Source organism: Mytilus californianus, unplaced genomic scaffold (assembly GCF_021869535.1).
Source record: "Mytilus californianus isolate M0D057914Y unplaced genomic scaffold, xbMytCali1.0.p SCAF_5, whole genome shotgun sequence".
Taxonomy (NCBI): domain Eukaryota; kingdom Metazoa; phylum Mollusca; class Bivalvia; order Mytilida; family Mytilidae; genus Mytilus; species Mytilus californianus.
In genome coordinates, this window is record NW_026262701.1 from 14928337 (window position 1) to 14947043 (window position 18707).

General features: G+C 31.7%; 1 protein-coding gene across 3 annotated transcripts in view; it reads right to left on the reverse strand.

Moving 5' to 3' along the window:
• LOC127702659 (uncharacterized) overlaps window positions 1–18707 on the reverse strand; it is an 86352-nt gene that overhangs the window by 45377 nt on the left and 22268 nt on the right. For all 3 annotated transcript variants that reach the window (XM_052206950.1, XM_052206949.1, XM_052206948.1), the window contains exon 4: window positions 11969–12410. In XM_052206950.1, coding sequence (XP_052062910.1) covers window positions 11969–12410 — 442 coding nt within the window. The remainder of the gene's footprint in view (window positions 1–11968; window positions 12411–18707) is intronic.

Here is an 18707-nt window from a genome sequence, read left to right on the forward strand (position 1 = left end):
TTCTATTTTTTTTAAACCTAGACTTTTTTATAGAAATTTCTTATTCATATCAACAATTGCAATAACATTGACTGAGTTTGATCCTCAGACATCATAGAGTAGAATGTTTTATTGAAATAAATTACAATAATTTAACAAACCTGCAACACTGGGTCTGTCAGTGCTATCCTTGATCAATATATAAATATCGATAAATCACGCTATAAATATCCTATTAATATTTTCTCAAGACCTTCAAATTAAATATTATCCTAAATACTTGGTCAATAACATGAATGAGCACTCTCGTTCAATAACACAAACAAAATCTGATCTCAGTAATTAATTCCTTTACCACAAATAACACAAATATTGACATTTAATATTAAACAGGGAAAACCTCTCCTTCAACCATCAAATTTATCCTGAAAACACATAAAATCCAGATGCTTGGCTAAGATCTACAATAGGATTGCAATATTACACAATGATTTTTGTCACTAAGCCATGTGGTAGTCGACTGTGTGGTAATATTGTGTTATCTACACTGTACAAGTCAATATTAATGTTATGTCAGCCAATCAGGACTGATATGTTATTGTTGTGTGTACAAAACTCTCTGTCACTTTGATAGGTACAACAGAATATCTTAAAGTTTTTAATTGTACATGTATGTAAATTCTTTTTCCTTGCATATTTTATAAATAATTACAAAACCTACATTTGCTGGAAAGATAACTCTTAAAATTGTGAAAGACTAACATTTATGATGAGTAAGTACAAATTTCACTGTCAAACCATTAAAGTATATATCATACTTCCATAACTTCATTTTCTCTTACTTAAAATTTTTAAAATCATTTCTGTTATTTAGGAAGAAAATAATGACAACATATATATATATATATATATATATATATATGGATAAATTATAAGACAAATGTTGAGCTTATTTTTGCCATGTAAATTTGTTGAAAAATTATAAAATTGTATTATTTCATTATTGATCATAAATTTTAATTGTCTGAATAAAGGCTTAAGATTGATTAATTGCTGACTGCATTATATGTCCAGTGGCTAATATTTCATATGTATATTCAGGACAATCAAGTAAGAAATACTTATAATAATTGCCACAATTAATGATATTTGAAACATGTAGCCTTAATATGCCACAATCAATGAGCTGCACTGGTTATGAATCCTTTTTTCTTCTTCTTTTAATTACATGACCCTTTTTTTCTTTTTCATTTAATTACATTTGCCTTTGCAATAACTTGAATTTTCAACTGTCAATCTCACACTGTGTATTTTCCCATTCTTGCATGTCAAACTATGCAAAATAAGCAGTTTGAAACCCCTAGGTTAAGGTTAATTTGGTAATGACAACACAATAAAGTTATCAAAATTTAATTTTGTCAGGTATATTAATCTCAAAGCAGACTTTGATCATTATCAGCATAATAAAATCTATTATCTCAAACATACTGACCCAATCCACCTAAACAAATATTAAAATAGGATTAAAGTTAAATACCTATATCAATATATTCAGTGATTATATACTCAGAGACTTACATACACATTATTCAAATAGTTTTGTCCATGTAGAAAATCCAGCTAACAATGATCTTGGTCAATTCTACCATTCATACAAAAAACTTAGTATGTCCCCATGTACTAAGTATTTCATCAAAATGATCCTAAATCACTAACTGGTCATGAGCATGCATTAATGAAATGAGAATAATCACAAAAATCAAATCATCTTGAATTGACTGGTCTTTGTCCAGTTGTTATAAACCCCATAAAGATCACACTGCTGTAAACAAACACCTTTGAGTAGCATTAAATTAAAATTCACAAAACCGAGACACACCACTTTCTTCTTTATGTTGAAATTCACAATCTAGATTTGCTTTTTCTTTAGGACTTCAATCAATTAATTTAAATATCAGACAGAACCAATCGCTGACTTGAAAGTTTATTGATTTAATTGAATTGGAATTTGTATTATTTTGTCAAATACAGGTCTAATTGAAGATTTCTTTTATTGCAGGGTCAGATGTCAACAAATAAATGACAGTATGTTAAACAGTTGTTCACAAATGTACACAGTGAAGTTTAACTCTTTATAAAAAGACATTTAAATTAACCTTTCTTTGTTATACACTTTCATGGCTGTTATTTACTTAAATGCAGACTTAGGAAATTAAATGAGTAAATAAGAAATGGAAATCTGCTAAGACAGCTTATTATACTTATCATATATTGAATTGGAAACGGTACCTCACATATAAATTACAATTCAATTAAAATTTACTTATGGCGATGATGGTTGTCGAAAGGACCGTCAATACTTTATATCTTATACAGGTATGACAACCAGTTAAATTTCTTTCTACAATGACTATGAGTTGTTTAGCTCTGAATAATCATACCATTTATTTTTAATTTCAAATTATCCATATATGAATATAATACTTAAATGATTGAAAATCGATGACAAGACTTCCTTTTAAACAACACCCCCCCCCCCTCCTTTCATGTATGTGTATACTTATTCTGTTAATTAAAAGGGTTCAAAAGGGGCTTTAAACTCTTTAAAAACAAGAATGTGTCCATAGTACACGGATGCCCCACTTGCACTTTCATTTTCTATGTTTATTGGATCGTGAAATTGGGGTAAAAACTCTAATTTGGCATTAAAATTATAAAGATCATATCATAGGAAACATGTGTACTAAGTTTCAAGTTGATTAGACTTCAACTTTATCAAAAACTACCTTGACCAAAAACTTTAACCTGAAGCGGGACAGACGGACGAACAAATGGACGAACGAACTGACGCACAGACCAAAAAACATAATGCCCCTAGGTGGGGCATAAAAAGTCGATCGTCCACCATTATAGAACTTGTCCGAGATATTGCTGATATTAACCTATTGTGTAAGTTTTATAAAAATCTGGCAAGAATTGTACTCGTGAGAGTGCTAACCAGTCCATTTTCCATAAATTTAATATTTCCAAGGGGCACAACTCTTTTTAAAAAAATTTATTTGGCCACCATTATTGAACTTGTTCGAGATATTGCTGATATTAACCTATAGTATAAGTTTTATATAAATCTGGCAAGAATTGTACCTGTGAGAGCACTAACGAGGCCATTTTCCATAATTTAATATTTCCAAGGGCATTACTCTTTTGAAAAAAGTCAATCGGCCACCATTATTGAACTTGTCCAAGATATTGCTGATATTAACCTATAGTATAAGTTTTATAAAAAACTGGCAAGAATTGTACCTGTGAGAGCGCTAACGAGACCGGACGGACGGACACTTGGACATATTTCCATGTCCCCTGCAATGTGTAGGCGGGGGACAAAAAGTAAACAATTCTAGGTCAAAGTACGGCCTGACTTAGGACAGGTGCATACAAATGCATATATTATACCACAAAGCCAAGAAAAGTGTTCTGTTTGAGTCAAGTAATCAGTTAAGCTCACTGTCATACCTCAATCAGTCCACACATACATCCTAAGGATAAACATGGGCTACAAGTAACAAGACATCATGTTGACAGTTTAATTGTGAGGAAAAGCTACAGGGGACAATAAACAATTGGACTAACTTACAGATCAATAACAGTTAGCTATAAACATTGAAACATTCACAGTTTCACTAGGTCTTAAACTTTTTATCATACTAACCTTAAGCAAACTCAACACTGGCTAGAAAGGATGCAAGAAGCATTGCTCAAAATAATCATTACTAAAGCAGACATAAAATGAATCCAATAATATCTTAATTCAGGACCAATAATCCACGTATTTTTGCCCAAAAGTGATTAAATATTGCTCTGATAATGACAGATTGACCTGTAAAAATGTTGCACTCTTATATCTCTCAATAACTTTTCCCCATAAAATACAGTATAGGGAAAAACTGAAACTTAAAAACAAATGTGTGGCTCCTGTAAATATTCAACTGGCTCTAACACAAACATAAGTTAAGCTTGAAATTTTTGCCAGATAATAATAACCTTGAAATTGAGTTAAAGAAATTATATTCTGATATCATACAGACTTTGCATTGCAGGGTGTGTTAAGAAAGATTTCATTAGAAGGGACATTAATTTGGTCAGTATGAGTCCACTTCATTTTTTTCAAAGCCAACAACTTTAATTAATCACTTGAACAATCTTGTACACTGTAATACTTTATAGCTCCAGAAATGTGTATGGGAGTGTAAAATAAACCAAACTAGGAACAAAGCAAAACAATTTTTTTTTCATGAACAAAATGAGATATCTTTTGTTTTTCATCAAAGGACAAAATTTATTCAAACAATGATTTATATTAACTTTTCTTGATTTTAAAGGGGTACACTGGTTCTGGGCAAATGTTCTTTCTTCAATTTACTTGAAGTTGAAGAAAAAGGAATAATATCCTTTCATAATACTACTTGTAATCTACATTGATCTCCATGTAACAGAAAGGGTTAAAATTTATATTATCATCAATATTGTCCCTAAATTAAGGTCAATTATAAACTGACATGAAATACTGGACCTTAACAGATTTAATATGACATAAATTATCACATTTAAAGTCCACCTATAATCCTGTAATGTGAATGGGAATACTTTAATGTTAGTAATGTTACTATACACCACTGGAATGCTTTTTGATCCTTTAAGAGAAAATTGTGAAATTAAAGCAGCATACTGCCCTACAATTCTACAGCTGTCAACCTTTGTAATCTTACATCTGATTCTCTTAACCTATCTGGTCTAATAAATTGTTATGTTCAAAGTCAAAAATAACAAATTGTAATGTTCAAATGTAAAATTGACAATTGTAATGTTCATAGGCAAATTGACAATTGTACGTAATGTTCAATTAAAAATAAACAGAACCAAGGTACCTTATGATGTGCTCTAAAATCTGATATTTATAGACAAAATTGAGAAATTTCTGACATTAAAAAAAAAAGTGACATACAGTGATACTAGTGTACCTCAATGACTGTAGGTTCCTGATCTTCCAAATGTTACTTGTACATGTATTATTTTTAAATAAAGAATATATTTATTGATAGATTGTGTTGTCCACTCATCACAACAGGAAAAGAAGAATGTTTTCAGTAAGGTCAGACATTTTTATCCCCCTGCCTTAGTGGAGGGGGCATTAAGTTTTACTCTTGTCCATCCATCTGTGTGTCCGTACATCCAGAGATTGCTTTACGTTCTCTAACTTTAGTTTGCCTCAACCAAATGTTATGAAACTTATACACAATGCTTATTACCACAAAACACAGATCCGGTTTGAATTTGTGTGGCGTCACTTTTACCGTTCTAGAGTTACAAATGGAATAAAATGCTCCGCAGGGCACAGCTTGATACGACCGCAGAGGTCGAACCCCGAACAGTTGGGGCAAGTATGGACAAAACATTCAAGCTTGATACAGCTCTGAATTTGGATTGTGATTAAATATTTGACACAGCATAGGTTTCTGACACAGAATGAATGTGGTCTAAGAACTTAAAAATTTTATTTAAATTGGACATTCACCTATTATGGTCCAATATCCAAAATCTAAATACATGGTTAGATTCAGCATATCAAAGAACCCCAAGAATTCAATTTTTGATGAAATCAAACAAAGTTTAATTTTGGACCCTTTTGACCTCAATGTGGACAAAGTTGATGATGGGGCCCAAAAATCAAAAATCTAAATACATGGTTAGATTCAGCATATCAAAGAACACCATATATTCAATTTTTGTTGAAATCAAACAAAGTTTAATTTTGGACCCCGATTTGGACCAACTTGAAAACTGGGCCCATAATCAAAAATCTAAATACATGTTTAGAATCGGCATATCAAAGAACCCTGAGAATTCATTTTTTGTTAAAATCAAACTAAGTTAAATTTTGGACCCTTTGGACCTTAATGTAGGCCAATTTGAAAACGGAACCAAAAATTAAGAATCTAAATACACGGTTAGATTCGGCATATCAAAGAACCCCAATAATTCAATTTTTGATGAAATCAAACAAAGTTTAATTTTGGACCCTTTGGACCTCAATGTGGACCAATTTAAAAACGGGGCCCAAAATCCAAAAACTTAATACACGGTTAGAATCAGCATATTAAAGAACCCCTAGTTTCAAGAATAAAACCCCATTGAAATTGGTCAAGAAATAAGCAATTTATACGAAGTATCTTCTTTTGCACAATACTGTGCAATTGAATATTTCTTGCTATTGCGCAATACTGTACAATTGACAATTTCTTGCTATTGCGCAATATTGTGCTATTGGATATTTCTTGCTATTGCACAATACTGTGCAATTGAAGATTTCTTGCTATTGCGCAATACTGTGCAATTGAAGATTTCTTGCTATTGTGTAATACTGTGCAATTGAAAATTTCTTGCTATTGCACAATACTTATTATATAATAATTTACACATCCTGTTTGGTGTGTATCTCCTACCATATCATTATTATTTGCTTTTACCGGTAATTGTAAAACAGAAATAACCAACTTAAAATGGAAAATTTTAAAAGAAAAAAAAAGGAAAAAAAGAAAAAAAAGAAAAAAAAGGAAAAAAAAAAAAAAAATCCCCCCCCCCCCAATTTTTTTGAACCCCCTTATGATTCATCACCCCCAAACTCAATCCCAGCCTTCCCTTTGTGGTATGGTACCTTGCAGTACAATTTCAGAGAGATCCATACACTTGAACACAAGTTATTGTCTGGAAACTAGAAAAATGCTTATTTTTGGCCCCTTTTTGGCCCCTTATTCCTAAACATTTTGGGCAATTACCCCAAACTCAATTCCAGCTTTCCCTTTGTGATATGGAACCTTGTAGTACAATTTCAGAAAGATCCATACACTTACACACAAGTTATTATCATGAAACTAGAAAAATGCTTGTTTTTTGCCCCTTTTTTGGCCCCTAATTCCTAATATTTTGAGGCAATTACCCCCAAAATCAATCCCAGCATTCCCTGTGTGATATGGAACCTTGTGGTACAATTTCAAAGAGATCCATACACTTGAAAACAAGTTATTGTCTGGAAACTAGAAAAATGCTTATTTTTGGCCCCTTTTTGGCCCCTTTTTCCTAAACGTTTTGGGCAATTACCCCAAACTCAATTCCAGCTTTCCCTTTGTGATATGGAACCTTGTAGTACAATTTCAGAAAGATCCATACACTTACACACAAGTTATTGTCATGAAACTAGAAAAATGCTTGTTTTTTGCCCCTTTTTTGGCCCCTAATTCCTAATATTTTGAGGCAATTACCCCCCGAAAATCAATCCCAGCATTCCCTGTGTGATATGGAACCTTGTGGTACAATGTCAGAGAGATCCATACACTAACACACAAGTTATGTCTGGAAGTTACAAAAATGCTTATTTTTGGCCCCTTTTTGGCCCCTAATTCCTTAACTGTTGGTACCATAACCCCCAAAATCAATCCCAACCTTCCTTTTGTGGTATTGAACCTTATGGTAAAATTTCATAGAGATCCATTCACTTAAACTAAAGTTAGAGTGCGAAAACCAATGTGTCTTCGGACGACGCCGGACGAGGACGATGACGTCATACCAATATACGACCGCAAAAATTTTTACGAATTTGGGTAGCGTCACTTTTATCGTTCTTGAGTTATGTCCCTTTATAACGTTATACGCAAGCAGGGGCATCATCTGTGTCCCATAGACACATTCCCCATTTATTTAAAACTATAACATCAAATTTGCCAAATACGTAACTTTCACAATTTTCTTCTACACATCTGATGCCATTCTTAAACTTGAAGAAAGAATCGCACTTCCCTTTCCTTTACATTGGGCTATTTCAATTGTCAGATGTAAATATACAGAAGAAAGACATGAGGAGCATTAAAATTAAATAAACCATATTAAAAAGAACATATATGGTGGGGAGTTGTCTCATTGGCAAACATACCACATATTCCTATTTTCATATTATAGGCTAACATGTTTAACCCTGTCGCATTCTGTATGTCCCTGTCCCAAGTTAGGAGCCTGCAAGTTAGTGGTCATCTTTTGTTGCTGTATATCATATTTGTTTTATATTTATTTTGTACATAAATTAGGCCACAAGTTTTCTCAAATACTTTTACATGTCATTTCGGGGCCTTTTTACAGCTTGCTATGTGGTTTGTTTTTTTCTCATTGTTGAAGACTGTACAGTGACCTATAGTTGATAACTTCTACGTCATGTGATCTTTGTGGGAGAGTAATGTCTCATTGGCAATCATACCACATCTTCTAATTTACATTAACCTGGACTGATTATTAGCCACTAGTACTAAGTTAAAGTTTTGGATTTGTTACATTTGAATATTTTTGCCAGATAGAGCTGAAACTACTATATATAGTAGTCTCAGGATAGAGGGAGTGCTGATCTGGTTTGCAGTAACCAGATCATGGAAATACTTTTATACAAAGAATATTTTGACAGACTTACCTTAACTGGCGTCAGTCAGTTTTAGACGATTTTATAAAATACATGTGACAATAGATGTGTAATTGTGTGGAAAATTAAAGGTCACAATGGAATGATTTTTTTGTAAGCCCTGTATTAATTGGCCAAAGGAAGTGCCATTAATTGGGAATTAATGACCTCACGGATTATCATTAATCTCCTTCATTACACAAATTAATCAGGTATAAATGATATATTAGGACACATGTCAGACATATTGTATTTTTTTAATACTCAGTAATCTAAATGTTCATTCATATTTTTTTCAATATTGTCTTTAAGTACACTTCAAATTAAAAATTACATGAATAAAATTTTAAGCTCAAAAGAAATGTTTTACATACTGCTACATCGAAAATTGAAATCAGAATTACAAATTTATAATAAAAAGTAGTTTCAATTTGATTATATGGATGAAAAGATGGAGGTCGTTCACTGCAGAATTTAAACATCCAGGTACCGGTATATATTTAGAACGAAAATATCTTTACTTAAAAGTTTTTCGCACTTCATTAGATCATCATATTCACACCTGTAATAATAGCTGGTTCACCTGTCTAACTATACAAGTACTTGTATGCAGGATAATGTCCTCAGACAACAATACATTTGTCATCAGTTCACCTATCCTTATTATATACTAATATATCCGTCAAACAAATGGCCACACAGGTATGATCATGTCAATGAAACTGGACAACAGAGTGTCATACCACAAATCATTTGACAAAACACAAGTGTAAATCTAAATCTAAAATGCTTAAGTATTGGTCTAATCCTAACTGGTAAAGACAAAAACTGATGAAATAAATACTATAAATTCATTTTTCATTTCATGTCTCCCCTGGCATTTTTTTTACTCTTACTGGAGATCATCCTACTTTTTCCCCAATTATGCCATGTGCTTATGTTTCGTTGCCTCATTCCAAAACTGCACTATGATTGGTTAAACCCTGACAAAGTCGGACATCCAAGTTTCAAGAAAAATAATATGAGATTCTATTCCAAGAAGAAAACTTGGATAGTGACAACAGGACTTTTTTGAACACAATATTCATCAGACTTTTTAAAAATTCACAATCACTGAGGTTCAGGCCAAATTGAGGTCTATATGTTCCATCTTGTTATTGGAGAGGATTTATCTAACAGACTTTGCATGTTTTCCAATTCCCTTTTGCTATTATTATCATTAAAACAAAATTGAGGCAAAAATTTTCAAATACACGTTACATGTATAAATTATAACGGAAACAGCAATGAAACAAGTTTCTTTAAAAATTATGCCCAAACAGAAATTACTTGCCGTCAAAGTTATATTGAATTTTAATTAACAGCCGTCAATCAGGCCATGCAGGCAAAGTGTGTCTTACTTCACCTTGCCAAGCTGGCAAAATACCTTTGACGCCAACTGGTCTAAAAGACAAAAACTTTTGATTTCAGCTGATAAAGTAGGAAATTTGATCTTAGTTAATGTCACCAGGTAATTCTTGAAGGTAATTCACTTTTGAAGTCAGCTGGCACAGTAGGCAAATTTATATTGATGTCAGATGACAAAGTGAAGAAAGAAATTTTGATTTCAGCCAACTAAAAAGATGAAGCTGCATTTGACTCTAAAAGATACAGTCTGAACCATAGGCCATTAGTCATGTTAGTCCCATGCCCCTGACTAGTAATAATTTTTTTTCAGACTAGTAAGTATTTGCAAAACTTTGTTTAGACACGTAAGAAAAATATTAGAATATTGGTTTTCAGACTAGTAATTGGAGAAGATTTTGGTGTAGACTGCAGAGGACTCTAGAGAGCAAAGCAGGCAAGTTAATTTTGACTTCAGATTTTAAAGTAAGAAAGCTAATTTTGTGATGTACTAAGGAAATAGCCCAACAGACAAGTCATTTTTGACTTTAACTTGCAAAGCAGGCAAGCAACTTTTAAAGTCAGCTTAAGCAAAATTTAATTTACTGACACATGCAACGGGAAGAAAACTTAATTATTTATTTGAAAAAATTATTCACAGACTATAACTACATCCACTTGTGTTAATTTCAAACACGGACATATATTCTATGAACCACAAATAACTACATATGAAAGTAAGTTACAGTGAGGTACTCTTAAATTACTTGATCTATTTTAAACAAAAATATTGTAAAAATAAGAAAGAAAACTTCCTTGAACTCTGCTACTGTACATTAAAATGTAGTTATAATTCAAGTGAACTCATCTATGTCGAAACAAGAAATTGCTGATCTGATTGTAACCTTTCTTCCGTTCCCATACATTAAACTTTCATCAAATACAAGTGTTATGAATCGTTTGTATTATATTGTAACCTTGGAACATATTTCTTAATATATGTTTCATTTTTCAATTCTGAATCCATTGTATTTTACAAATAAAAACATCTGATCCAAATTTGCTGAAGGTGTTTTCTTGATAAATTGGAAAAAGTTATGCCTAAAACTGAAGCTTTTTTGATGTGCATACTGTTATATATAGAGTTTATGACTTGATAATATTCCATCTTTCCCTTTTTCTCATTTCATCTTCATTTTATATCACCCATTTCATGTTTATTGCCTTGGCTTTACAATTGCCTATTTGTGCCATAGGGGCATAAAACACTTTACAATCAGAATGGGTTTTTGCTCATTGTTGAAGGATGTATGATGACCTTTATTAGCTAAAATCCACGTCAATTGGTCTCTTGTGGAGAGTTGTCTCATTGATAATCATACCACATCTCCTTATTTTTATAATTAATCAATCATTTACAAATGATTAAAATATTGGGCGTCTTCACAGGCAAAAGGTTAAATATAGAGCAGTTTCATGAAAAGGTGCTGAACCATTTATGAAAGACGGCATGGTGATCTCTAGATATCAATTTTGGGTCACTTTTTGTAGTTGGGCTGCTGTCTCATTTAATTTGATTCTAAATTTAGTTTTATTCAAATTATAAAGCTTTCAAATATCAATAAAACAAGATAAGGATTCATGTTAATGAGTCAGAAACCCAACACTGTAAAGCAACAAAATTGAACATGTACTGTCTGAGTCTGTCATCTGTTAAAATTACCCTTCATGTACATAGAAAGCTTAGAAAATATCAATATGATCAACACTTTGCAATATATTCTGCTGATGTAAAAGTTAAAACTTTAACCTGACCAAAATGAAAAACAATTGAGGTCAAATAAAGGTCAAGATCATAAAATGTTAATGTCAACTTCTTGTAACAACTACATTAAACTTAAAATCAAGTATTTCTATAAATGAGTCTAACTAGCCAGGCAAGCAATCCCTACTTCAGCTGATGTTGTGTCAAACTAAACAAGGAGGCAATCCCTTCTTAAAATACCCCGCCTCAATTTTAAAACCCACCAGGTCATCATAAAGGCTAAATTTATCAAATCTGATGGACCTTATCACCCCTGTAGACTAGAACCATAAAATGGTCTTTACCTGGTTTGTTTGAGAACTTTGATCTATTAGTGACTGCTAACAGTACTTTTTTCCCATCTGATATTTGTCTATTCCTTTTACAATCCTTGCATGAATCAGCAGTTTCCTCTAGTTTTATTCTTTGGATACTATCTTCAAAAGATGCCATTGTTCTTTGTAGTAGTTTTCCAAGATCTTCATCAGACCTCATTTTAAATCGATTGGACCATTCCATATTCAAAACATTTGCAATTTCATTATTTTTCCTTAAAATCACATCACGTAATCCTTGTAAAGAACAATATTTAACAGCAAGCTGTATTTGACCTCCAGATGACCTTCTGATGTAAATATATTGTTGCCCTGGTAACAGTTGTTTGGTGTCCTGCAGATGAATTATAATAGATCCTTGACAACACACTGGCCACTGAAAAGTGCTAAGACATCCTGGTTCTTGGAAATTCTGCAAATAAACCCAAACGGCAAACCAATTAGTAAATTTGTCTTCTTAATCATGAATCATACCAATTTAAAATTATAATTCAAGTCGTTGTAGCCTCAGATTTCAAAATCAAAATAAAAAAACTCAAATGTGGAACTGGTTTCAACCAAGGGTTTTATTGTTTATAAAGGACTGTTAAAAGTATACTCTGATGTCACAACTAGATCTTAAAATGGAATGTTAAATCTACACAAAGTTCCTTAGAAAATACACATATCCTTTACTTTATACATGTAACATCGTTAATGCATGTCATGGTATCTAGTAATATTGCATTTTCTTTCTGTAATTTCATACTTTAGTTTTAATCCAAATGGTTTTATTTCTTTTAATTAACAAAACTACATTTTTTTTTTCAAACAATACAATTATAATCTCTGCTCTGATCATCATGACCTCAGTATAAAATAACCAAAGTACTCTAATACATGTTTAGTCATTTGTAGTGACAATGTTAGTTTTGTTTTTATATTTGATTTAAATAAGGTCTACGAATGGAACCTAGATTGAACTAAATGTAAGACGTAATAACCGATTTCATTTTAAAGGTACAAATTCACCCAGTTTAACTACAACGGGAATACCTTCAAAAAAACAAAATGATATTCTAAATTGAGAACATGTATCATTTTAAAACTCTCAAGAGTCATCTAGGAGAGATGTACACTGATAACAAAATTAACAAGAATACAATAAGATACATAAAGGGAAATAACTCCTTAAAACAACAATAGACCTACATCCTAATTCTACCACTGCATCAAGTGGATTGTTATATATACAATGGATCTAATGGTAAAATCTGTTTGTTTTTGACAATTGCTGACACTGTCAAGTGCAGAAAGGAGTCAATCTAATACATTTATTTTTGCAGCTGAGCCTGGTCAAAGATATTCTTATTTCAATTACTTTTACAATCAAAACTCAACTATATATAAGTAAACTAATCATTCTTTGGTAATTCAACTCTGTGAAATCTGAACTTTCTTCCTCTATTTTGAACAAAATCTTAGGTTTGGAATGGATTGGGTTCATATGAAGTACAATTATATATGAATTATACATACATACAAAATTGTTTAGCCATAAATTTACAGTTGTTGAAAAGCCTTAACAAAATTGAACAAATTAATTTGAAATAAAAACAATCCATCTTACCTTTGTTGGTTAATAATAGAAATCAACAGCTTTGTAATTCATTAGCATTCTAACAATATGCCCTAACTGTTAATGTTCAAACATGCATTTCACCTTTAATCGGATCAAAGAATTAATACTATTTACTTGAACATATCTTTTTCTATATCAACCTTATCAAAGATCAATTAATATGCAATACAGTTATGAAATGAAATAAACAAATGGCTATTTTATACAAATATTTTCCTATGCCAAAATCCAACAAATTACTATTCTACAAAATCAACATCATTTCAATCTGTCTGGTATAGATCTTTAAACAGATAACATTTGATTGAACTTGTTATTGGAGTATAGATTTTGTTTTCTTATAAAACTTCATAAAGGTTAAAAATCTTCAAAATTTCCCAAGATTTCCATGAGAAAAATTAGACCAAAACCAAACAGGTGCACAGTTTTAAACTTTAACCACAGACCCAACAGTCCAAGCTTGTACCAATTCCATTGTTCCTGTAACAATGTTTTTTAGAAATCAATATAAAAAATGAGTGGAGCAGTATATTGTAAAGACTTGGTGTAGAATGATAATGTATATATATTATCATTAGTTTATGTTACCTCAATAAATACACACATTAGGCATGAACTGACAACTCCCACACATTAAGCATGAACTGACAACTCCCACACATTAGGCATGAACTGACAACTCCCACACATTACACATGAACTGACAACTCCCACACATTAGGCATGAACTGACAACTCCCACACATTAGGCATGAAATGACAACTCCCACACATTAGGCATGAACTGACAACTCCCACACATTAGGCATGAACTGACAACTCCCACAAATTAGGCATGAACTGACAACTCCCACACATTAGGCATGCACCAACAACACACACACATTAGGCATAAACTGACAACTCCCACACATTAGGCATGAACTAACAACACCCACACATTACACATGAACTGACAACTCCCACACATTAGGCATGAACTGACAACTCCCACACATTAGGCATGAACTGACAACTCACACACATTAGGCATGCACCAACAACACACACACATTAGGCATGAACTGACAACTCCCACACATTAGGCATGAACTAACAACACCCACACATTACACATGAACTGACAACTCCCACACATTAGGCAGGAACTGACAACTCCCACACATTAGGCATGAACTGACAACTCCCACACATTAGGCATGAACTAACAACACACACACATTAGGCATGAACTGACAACTCACACACATTAGGCATGACTAACAACACCCACACATTACACATGAACTGACAACTCCCACACATTAGACATGAACTGACAGCACACACACACACATAAGGCATAAACTGACAACACACACACATTAGGCATGAGCTAACAACACACACACATTAGTCATGAACTGACAACTCCCACACATTAGGCATGAACTAACAACACACACATATTAGGTATGAACTGACAACACCTACACATTAGGTATCAACTGACAACTCCCACACATTAGGCATAAACTGACAACACACATACATTAGGTGTAACTGACAACACCCACATATTAAGCATGAGCTACCAACACCCACACAGTAGGCTTGAACTGTCAACACCCACACATTAGGCTTGAACTGACACTAGGTACATTATGCAAGAGTTACAAAATTACAGCATTAACAAAATGCATTCAAGATATTTTTCATCATTTCCCATATTGTTTCCTCATTTTCTACAGAATTTTAAAGATAACATACAAATTCACCGACTTACTTTCCTAAAATAAGCAAAATCAAAACTCAGGTTTGGAAACAGGAATTTTGGGAATAAAATGATTGCCTCTGTGATGAAATTTCTTTCATTATTATTATTCTCTTATTGACTTAAAAACCACAGCAATATTATATAAACGTTTGTTAAAAAATTACCTTTTCATGAGTTTATTCTGTAAAGTTACAATTACACTTTAAAAAATTCAAAAAATTGACATAATTATTAACTTTAAATTCTAAAATTTTCTGTACCATTGGTGGTAACCCAAATACCCCTATCTTTTAAATCATGCAAGATTGAAATATTTTCACAATAAGTTAATACATCAATCTGGTTATTAGAAAGAAAAGGTTTGCTATCATGTGACAAATCATACAATAGAAAAGGTTAAAGGTGGTGGTATTAGGGTTACACTCCTACCAACTTAAATATTGTAATTGTGTACTAAAAACTGACCAATTTTCTTATGTATTCTTAGACTTTATAAATAAATAAATTGTTTAGTAAGAAACTTAAATCTGCAGAGTTCACAGCATTATTCCAATATATAAACGGAGAATTAATAGCATTATTCCAATAAGTTAAAGATAAAATTACAGGAAAGAATCATGACACTTTTTTGTGCTTATGTCTAAAAATCTGGCAAAATGAAATTATATGAATGACAAGTAAGGATATGAAATATATAATTTTGACTTAGCACAGTTTCAAAAATTTTATTTTTAAATATTGAGCCGGCTTTAATATTTATCAACATCAGTCTATGATTTGATAACCTCAAAAATCTTTTTACTGATAAATGTTCAGCCCTGTCAAGAGTGCTTTAACAGGCAACAACTCAATTTGTAGTCGTCAAATCTTGAGAGCATAAATGGAGATTTTCTTTCCAACAGCCTACTTTTGTGCACATTGTACAATGTGTTTCAAATGATAACAATTTTAGATACTCATATTGTTTTTAATCCAAATAAAAAACACAAGTATCTCATATTCTGTGTCATACAAACCAAATTTTGTGGTCTGCAGTTTTATGTTAATTTAATAAAATTATCCAAATTTCAAATACCTTTATTTATCTTTTTTTCTCATTTTTGTACATAAAACACTTGTTACTTATTATCCTTGAAGGTTCTTGCTGTTACAAAAATTAATATCACCTTTCATTCCAAATCATCTTACATTTGTCAAAATATTTTAAACAAAGTCAAGCTGTGTGATTTTATACAAAACAACAAAAGGCCAATTCCTTTTTGTCGCTTCAATTTTTTGCCTAAATGATATTCAACTATACATTCAATAACTGTTGAATAAATGAATAATATCAAATGATTTTTAATTCTTATGATAATTTTTTAATGGTATCAATTGAATGCTCCTAGTTAAATTTTTCATTGATGAAATCATTGCACATATCATTAAACAAAATCAGTTCCCATCATTCTTCTACCTGTAACCAGGGGTACAGACACAACCCCCCTTTTCTGTCTACATTACTAGATAAACACAGGGATATAATATACTGTAAAAATTAAATTCTCTACCCCTATAAATACCAATCAGAACTGCTTGAAGCAGGCCAGATTCTTTATGGCTTTCTTATAGTCATCAACAGGTTTTTTTTATCAGATTTTTGAATTTACAGATGCAGTTTTAAAGTTTTTCCCTATCTTATCATTTGACCAATGGAAGATTTTCTCCTTTAACTTATAATTTTGCAAAATTATCTTCAGAGAATATTTGAGCTGTTCTAATTTTCATTCTGAAAACTTTCATTCATTCAATATTACATAAATTGCTGAACAATTTATTCTTCAAAAAATTATTATTTTGCATATTTCGTAAAAAGTAAAAAAAAATCTCCTACCTTAATTCTATAAACCTATGCAAAATATAACCAGTTCAAACCATCCACTACACAGGTGACAAAAAAATTAAAACGATTGTGTCGATGAGATCGTAAACTCCTCACAATAATAAAAGATGTTATGTCTCATACTAAAAACATTGACAAGTTTTTATCTGTTAATCATATTTGCTGTGCATTCTGATTCTATACAAAATTTCTAAGTCTCAGGGTTTAAATTTCACCTGTGTTTTTTTGTGTCCAGGTAGGCCATTTTAAACAGGTATACTGGACGTCAAGATTGTCACATGTTCATTATCAAGTGATAAATCTTAAAATGTCAAGAATCATAACTGGAGTTTAACAGCTCTAAATATACTGTGGTGTGTATTTTTTCTGAATGTGATGATTAACATACAAAATTCATTTAAATATGATAAAAAAAAAAAAAATTATAAATGTATGGTGACCTATAGTTCCTTCTTAACTGTGTGTACATTTATATTAAAACTTTTTAACAGATATTTTAAATTTAGAATTTATAACACACTTTGAATATGGCTGAACAATTAAACACTGCATTACTTTAATAAATATACAAAGTCAATTTATTTCACATAAATAATCTCAAATTTTTCAATCTTGCATCCTTCAATTAAAATTCAGGATCTGCATTCAACTAGTTTAAAACAAAATCAGTATTGCAGGGAAACTATGAGTAGTAGCCATGGGCCATCTTCTCGTCAAATAGAAAATGTCCCATGATGGGGACTAACAAATGATCTCTTACTAAACATGACAGGTTTTAAACTTTTTTTTAATCCATAAAAGGAAGATAAATATTTGTAACAGTTACAGTGCTATACTTCTCAGTGGGTTTTATACAATTGAACATTATCAAGGTGACAATACCCATCTATCAAACTGTGAAACTGTTCAGTGATCATAAACAGTTTCTAAGGATAGTGTGTATTACTACAATAGATAATACCATCAATTAATACAAACATTTCAGTCATAAATGTTTGAGAATTATGTCATGACACTTTTGTAAGTGATATATTTTTACCAAAGGTGTTGTACCTCCTGTGTGCTCCCTCCATGATGTTTATCCACAATTACAAAATAATCCTTTTAATTGGTTATGAAATTATCCTTTTCTTTAAAATTTCCACTAGAACCTGGTAAATCATTCAGTTTTACATTGCTAACATCCCAGAACTAGAGGCTCTCACCTGTATCTACTGTGGTTTTGAAAATCATGTAAAATAAGGTTAAAATCATAATAAATAGTATAAGATACCCTAATAATGATTGAGGCCAAGTTTGGTTTAATTTGGCCCAGTAGTCTTATCATTATTTAAATTAGTTTTCAAGTTGTGACCATTTGAAATTGTTTTTTTACGATTTTCCCATAGACTTCTATAGTAAACCCCTATGTTCTATTTTTAGCCATGGTGGCCATGTTGGTTGGATGGCA